The sequence below is a fragment of the Stegastes partitus genome, unplaced genomic scaffold (genome assembly GCF_000690725.1).
Source record: "Stegastes partitus isolate 25-593 unplaced genomic scaffold, Stegastes_partitus-1.0.2 Scaffold1242, whole genome shotgun sequence".
NCBI classification, from domain to species: domain Eukaryota; kingdom Metazoa; phylum Chordata; class Actinopteri; family Pomacentridae; genus Stegastes; species Stegastes partitus.
Genome location: NW_007578973.1, coordinates 113,283 through 120,519, shown reverse-complemented (window position 1 = coordinate 120,519; position 7,237 = coordinate 113,283). Strand labels below are relative to the sequence as shown.

The window sequence follows — 7,237 nt, the reverse complement described above, 5'->3', positions numbered from 1 at the left end:
GAAGCTAGAGAACATCAAGAATGCTCAGCGCGGTGTAGCAGCTCGTGGCCTGACTGTACCCTGAGGTAGGTATCACAATCCTCTGGCGTCGGTCTTCTGTGAGACGCCAGTATTTAAGCAGGGTACGGCTGATGAGCCACAGCTGCCAGCGTGAGCGTGTCTCTCCTGATCGGCTCCGCCCAGCCTGCAGTGAACAGAGGCACATCCACCAAAACACAAAGAGACAAAATCCCAAAAACACAGTGAACCCAGTCTATGACACTCACAGTTGGTGTAATATGATAGATAGTTTGAGTCCAGAAATTGTTTTTTCTTTTCCCCCTTGGGCTCAAATTTGCTTGTCTTTTAACACAATGAGATACTTAGTGATGATGTTTTACCCAACAGGACCAACTCCAGGGGAAACAAGCTTCACTCTGTGCTGCCAGTTTTGACCCTTCCTCTGGTATTCTGGGACCTAATGCCACCATGGAGATCACAGTTGATTTTACCTCTCACGCAGATGTAAGTACCAGTCTGCGGCACAGATTTTTAACACGCTCAAAGAGACAAAGGGAATAGGTGAGAGTGAAGAGCAAAGGGTTTGTGTTTGATCTGCTGTCACACATTAGTATTCTGTCATTCTGTTTGATATCTGATCATCTATCCTCCTGCTTGTCTCTTTATCTAGCTGGAGCTGACTGAGGTGACTGCGCTCTGTGAGGTCCAGGGGATGAGCTCTCCTCTAGTTGTTGGGATTGTAGCTTCTAAACCCAAGAAGCTCTGTGTTTCCTACTCACTGCCCGGTGTCTGGTAACTTCAAGCCTTGTATCTAAAATCCCTGCATTTACTCGAAATGACAAGTGACAAGCACTGATATAATGCTGCTCAAACTCTTGATTTCTTTCCCTCTAGTTCCTCCCCAGGAAGCCTTTCAGCAGTGGCACTTGACTTTGGAGATGATGTCATTTTAAAGAAAGCTGTTACCAAGCAGTTACTGATAACTAATCAAACTGCGATCCCTGCCTCTTTTACCATTGAGGCAGAATACTTCACCTGCCATGCCTCAAAGCCCAATAACCAGTCAGAGAAAAGGTAAGGAAGCTGGCTCACTGACCTGAATAATGGATCAAGGAATAACTTTACCGTGAAAGAAACGTAACGCCGGCTGCATCCTAATCACAGATTCGCATACGTCAAGAATCCCCTTCACTCTGTTCAGGCGAAGAGAGTGGAAGAAAAAGCACACAAGGGTACGCTGCAGCTTTTAATCAGTGTGCAGGCTTTTCACATCAGGCAACAATGAGATCTAACAGTGCTGGTTATGATTCTGTATCCATTGTCAGAGTTTGTGAGTAGCCTGCTGGCACATGGAAAGGGTGCAGCTTTCATTGTCCTGCCAGACGCGGGGACGCTGGGACCATTTGAGACCCAGACTGTGGACGTGACTGCCTATACCGACATGTGGGGGGAATACAGAGATCACCTCATATGCAAAGTATGTTATTTATGCTGTTTAATGTTTCATAAGAGCTGTAAAAAGAAAAAAAAAGCAGTTTTACATTCATGTCTCTCTCTGTTTTTGTGCTGCAGGTGGGGGAGCTCGAATCTGTGCTCATTCCCATGCAGATGACAGTGAAAGGCTGTCCGCTCTACTTCCAGATGACAGGTCCACAAGCAGATAACCAGCACCAGGGACCAACCATACGGTCTGTTCCCTCCAACTGAATCTACCCTTATCTCTGTGTTTTTAATTAATGTGTTATATCTTTTGACTTGACCATCCTGTTTGCATTGTTAGGTTTGGCACTCACATATCTGGAGGTGACACAGTGTCTCGCTCTCTTCGCATCAACAATCCCAGCATGTTCGGTAAGTGTGACCATTAAAACATGTTGGGTTGGAAGATAATTCTTTGACAGTCATGTGTCCTGTCTGTTAGAATCACAGGATCACTGACAATTATAGGAACACGATCAAAACTCGTTCACCATTTCAAATAATGTTCCTAGAAAGTTAAAAGGTAAAAGATTTCAGAAGATGTTTTCAGGATGTTGTCAGGGCCACAGATTATGTAACACGAAACAAAGGAAGAACATTCTCAAAATAAAATGTTAAAATGTTTTCAAGATGTTATGGAGGCCTCAAGTGACCATGAACATTTTTTTGTTGAACGTTCCTGTAAGGTGATATATTAACAAACATTGTGCCTGCAATATTCCCACAATGTTACATGATTTTTAAAAAAAAGGAAAGACATTGTCAATGCAGCATTTCATAACATTTTTAGGATAATGAAATTAGATTTATAATAACGAGGGGATGCATGATGACAAAGAAATATCACCATTGACAGGTGACAGGTGAAAACTCTACGGCTAGTTTGAAAATGTTACTTAAAAATGATCGTGGCATGTTTTACAGATAAGATGAAGTAGTTTTTTAATTTGCCCAGTGAACATCATGCATCCCTATTAGCAACTTAATAGATTTAGAAGATGTGGCACTGGGGGAAAGAACCCTTCAGTTTCCATTTTTCCTGCTACTAAGTCTTTTTAGTCATCTAAGAGTGTGTGGAGTAGCCCCACTCAACACATACAGAATGTCACAAAAGTGAGTACACATTTCTGCAAATATCTATTATGTCTTTTCATGGGACAACACTGAAAAAATGACACTTTGCTACAATGTAAAGGAGTCAGTGTACAGCTTGTATAACAGTGTAAATTTACTGTCCACTCAAAATAACTCAATACACAGCCATTAATGTCTAAACCGCTGGCAACAAAAGTACACCCCTAAGTGAAAATGTCCAAATTGGGCCCAAAGTGTCAATATTTTGTGTGGCCACCATTATTTTCCAGCAGTGCCTTAACCCTGTTGGGCATGGAGTTCACCAGAGCTTCACAGGTCGCCACTGGAATCCTCTTCTACACCTCCATGACGACATCATGGAGCTGGTGGATGTACTCACTTTTGTGACATACTGTACATGTGCAGAAAGTCTGTAAACCCCAACAGTGTGAAACATACTGTCTTATTATCAGCTTGTCACCTGTAAAGCTCCGGCACAAGCCTGTGTGACAGGTGCTATACACATGAAGTTTGAAGTATGACATATTAGATTTTTTTTTTAGAGAAATTCGTCTTATTTATGATTTTGTTAAAAATTTTTAACATTTATTTACAAAGAAAAGTCTCATTAAGATTGAGAATCTGTTTTACACAAGTATCTTGGCCGAGACAGGCAGCAGCACAGTTCAGCAGGTGCAACAAACATACAATTTAAATAAGGTTTATGTAAAAGCCAATCGTGTGTTCCACTCATAAAATCGCAAAGTCATTATTGGTAATGACCATACAGAGGCAATTTGAGTTCGTCATAACATGTTCCTCTGAATGTGTCTGCCTTCAAGTCACGTAAAGTTGCTTTGAATTCATTTTGTGAGATCAGCTGTTTAAAATTCAGGCAAAGGGAGCAGCATGCTTAAACACTTTTACTCAGTTCAGTCCAGGCTCTAGGAACAGATAGCAGGAATAAATCCTGAAACAAAGACAATAGAACCCCGTGCTTGTTGAAGGTAATAGACTCATAGATATGAAGGAAGAAAACCAAGAATAAGTTTATAAATAAGAACATGCTAATGCCTGAGTCTATGGCAAAAATGTGTTTTGTTTCGTCTTGTTTTGAGTGTGTCACTTATGACTGACTGTGCGTTCCATTTGATTTGATTGTTTATCAAATAGCAAACATTTAGTGGCTGTGCACATGTCTGAGCTGGAATATGTTTTAGTGTGTGTGTTACAACTACTTCACTCTCGTCAAAATGATCTCATCTGCATGTATTTGGTTTGTGACAGATATCCGGATTGACTGGGAGACTTACAACATAGACCAGAGTGACCGTAAACTGGTGGATCTCGTAGTGACATATGGAGACCCGTTCCCAATTAAAGACGCTGATGGCAATGAGGTGCTGAGTGGAGCACTAAGGCTTTCTGATGGAAACATGCAAACAGTCTGGGAGAAGACTCACAGCCCTTGCTCGGAGGGAACAAGCTCGTCTCTCCGAAGTGTGACTGTGAGTACATTTAACACCACAGCACAGATACACAAACATACGGCTTCTGTCACTTGGCCTTTGAGAAATCCTCACAGGTACAATCCCAATAAGTGGAAGCACAGAAACGCACTTTATTTTTCTTCCACTGGCTCAAATGCAGCTTTTTAAAAAAATTATTATTATTAATTTCAGGATGTGGAAGAGGAGGAATTTTTACCTGACGATGATCGTGAGGAAGAAGAGGAAACTTATCCGTCTCCTGCGAGGAAAAACCTCATCTCCGTCCACATCAGACCTCATATGGGCAACCTCTCAGATTACCCATACTGCATCACACCACAACAGACAGTATGCAGAGATTTTAGCCACTACTTTACTGCTAAAAAACTTCATCTAAATAATGATGCATTTTATTGCTTTTTAAATCTCAAGGTGATTCCAGCTAAGGGCAGTGGAACTATCCATGTATCCTTCACCCCTCTGACTCTTTCTGAGTCAGCTTGTGAGTCCAGATGTGCAGGTTTGGCTCTGGGTTTCATGAGCCTCGACTCTCAGGTAACACGCTTAGTACACAAAACAGTATGGTTTAGTAATAAATCCTAAAAAAAGACAGTTCATAACTCAGATGCAAGTTAAGTTGCTTTATTGTGTTGTTTGTGTTTTACAGATGGCTGCTTGTGTCCCGGGTAAAGTTGGAAGGGCTCAGGGTTTAGATTTAGAGCCTGTCAGAATGGATCTACTTGCAGCCGTTAAACCTGCAGTGTAAGCAATTACAATCATGCTATTTATGTTCCCCAGACCCCGAATGCATCCAACTCAATTTATGTTTCCCAAATTAAAATAAGCTGAGGTTAGGCAAAAACAGCTCAGAGGTGGTCTGATTAAGTCGCATATCTTCCTCTTGACTTCCCGTTGCTGCAGGCTGTTAGTGCAGATGGAGGAGGACGACGGGGTGCTGGAGTTTCACGCCTCGGCCGGTGATTTACTGAGGGCAGAATCAGACAAGGAGGTTGGTCGAAGAAATCTACAGCACTAATTAACAGTGCTGAAGTGCATATATGAGGTATTTATCCCATGTGTGCGCAGCATTTCTTAGCTGTTTTTTTTTTTTTTTTTGGTTGCTTTTGTCCTGCAGGTAGAAGTGCGGGAATTCGACATCACACAGACATTTAAGTTAGCAAACACCTCAGAGATCCCCCTGCACTTCAGACTCAAGACTCAGCTTCCTTTTTTTGTACTCAAGCCGCAACCGCGAGCCCGAACCAGCACCTCCAGCAACCCTCCTACTGGGGAAAATCAATCTCTAGTGCTTCAGCCTCAACACAGCATGCGGGTGAGATGAGGAGAGGCAGTCATGGATATACAGTAGCGCAATAGGTTTGGATCTGAATGTTGTTGCTCTTTACTGTGAATTCTAGGTGAAAGTGGCCTTTCACTGTTCTCTACCCCTTCTGGACCATGTGGACCAGACAGATGAAGAAGCTCCTCCTGGTGTGATGCTTGTCCAAAGCGCAAAGGGGCAAAGGAAGCTGAGGTTCGAGCAAAACCTTCTGATCCACTACAGCAACAACGGCCTGCAGGTTGGAAAAAACTGCACACATGACTGTATGATAATTTGTAAGTAACTGCGAAATATGTGACCTCACAACGTTCATATCCTCCGAACAGACAGTGCCTCTCCGCGCCCATCTGGACCTTTGTACTCTACGTCTATCCACTGACAGCATCAACTTTGGCTTCTGCTATGTGGGACAGACACAAACCAGAGAAGTTAACCTCTACAGCCATGGAGCCCACACCTACTGGAGATCACTTACAAGTAACCACACTATCAGCAATACATTTATTGCCAACAATGATACAAGGTGGGTCAGAAACGTTCAAGGACTGGTGACACAAAAGATGTATTTCAAATCCAATCACTACAAGTTTTTCCCTTCGAAGTAATCCCCCTGGAGTCTAACACACTTTCCCAGCCTTCTCTGTCACAAAGGATTCTTCCAGGATCCTCCGCAGCTCCGTCGTCACAGCCATCTTGATGTCGTCCACGTCTTCAAAGCGGGTCCCCTTGATGACCCCCTTGAGCTTGGGAAGCTTTAGGAAAAAATCCCACAGAACCAGGTGGGGTGAGTAGGGAGGTTACTACAGCACGGCGATGTTCTTCTCAGCCAGGAACTGTCGGATGCTCAGGGCATTGTGAGCAGGCACGTTGTCATGGTGAAGCAGCCACAACTTGTCTTGCAGCACCTCTCGCCTCTTCTCACGCTCTAAACGAAGCAAAAATCTCTTTGTAGAATGTGCTGGTTGATCATCTCAAGGGGAAAACTCGTAGTTTGTAGTTTGTGACACCAGTTCTGGAGCTTTTCTGACACACCTCGTATATCTGTGAAGCCCATAGTGTAAACTATCATTTACATTCTTGTGTTTGCATAGCTTGTCAGCCTTAATTGTGTGTGTTCACTGTGTGTGGAATCAGAAGAAAGAGACTCCAATGTGTTCAGAGTTACGCCAGACTTTGGGCTGCTCCAGTCCAAGGAGCTCAGTGCCGCCCGCTGCAGCCAGTGTCTTCAGATCAGCTTCACTCCCAGGTAAAGTCACAAACCACAGGCCAATATTAAAATGTCTACACAGATATTGTGTTTTATGTAACAAGTGTTTTCAAGATTGAATTGATAAATGTGTACAAAACAAAAACAAACATAATTTTGCTAACATATCCACAGCACACCTAAGTTTCAAATGTCTGCATGTTGTGTGTTTCAGTGAGGGCAGAGAGTTCGGGGCCCTGGTGGTTATCCAGTCTCCTCTGGTGAAGACCCCCCTCACTCTGCAGCTCCAGGGAACTGGATCCTTTGATAAGGTGCACAGGACAAGCTGCACGTCCTTATAACATCACAGCCACCACCTGCTTTTCAACCAGTTCTCCTCAAAGTCTTTTTGTAAGATTGTAAATAAATATAAAGAAGAACTCATCAGGTCTCATTGAATTGCATAAAACAGTACGTAGCTGTTTTTAAAGATCATAAAATTCAGTTATTGCCGCTTTCCTATCAAGACATTTAATAATGTAAAGATACGACCAAAAGATCGATTGAGACTTAATATACAGTCTATCCTTCTAAAGCCTTCATTCAAACTCCACTTTCCACGTATTTACTTTTCAATCAGTGATTTATGTCATTAAACATGACGAT

The 7,237-nt window shown here is 42.7% G+C and overlaps 1 protein-coding gene across 1 annotated transcript in view; it reads left to right on the top strand.

The window, feature by feature from the left end:
• dlec1 (DLEC1 cilia and flagella associated protein) overlaps positions 1-7,015 on the top strand; it is a 16,350-nt gene extending 9,335 nt beyond the window's left edge. The window contains exons 22-38 of the mRNA XM_008297729.1: positions 388-504; positions 671-792; positions 895-1,074; positions 1,165-1,232; positions 1,326-1,477; positions 1,573-1,688; positions 1,781-1,851; positions 3,841-4,061; positions 4,236-4,391; positions 4,476-4,598; positions 4,711-4,805; positions 4,965-5,052; positions 5,179-5,376; positions 5,462-5,623; positions 5,712-5,862; positions 6,520-6,631; positions 6,807-7,015. Coding sequence (XP_008295951.1) covers positions 388-504; positions 671-792; positions 895-1,074; positions 1,165-1,232; positions 1,326-1,477; positions 1,573-1,688; positions 1,781-1,851; positions 3,841-4,061; positions 4,236-4,391; positions 4,476-4,598; positions 4,711-4,805; positions 4,965-5,052; positions 5,179-5,376; positions 5,462-5,623; positions 5,712-5,862; positions 6,520-6,631; positions 6,807-6,933 — 2,259 coding nt within the window. The 3' untranslated portion in view covers positions 6,934-7,015. The remainder of the gene's footprint in view (positions 1-387; positions 505-670; positions 793-894; positions 1,075-1,164; positions 1,233-1,325; positions 1,478-1,572; positions 1,689-1,780; positions 1,852-3,840; positions 4,062-4,235; positions 4,392-4,475; positions 4,599-4,710; positions 4,806-4,964; positions 5,053-5,178; positions 5,377-5,461; positions 5,624-5,711; positions 5,863-6,519; positions 6,632-6,806) is intronic.
• Positions 7,016-7,237: the final 222 nt, after the last annotated feature.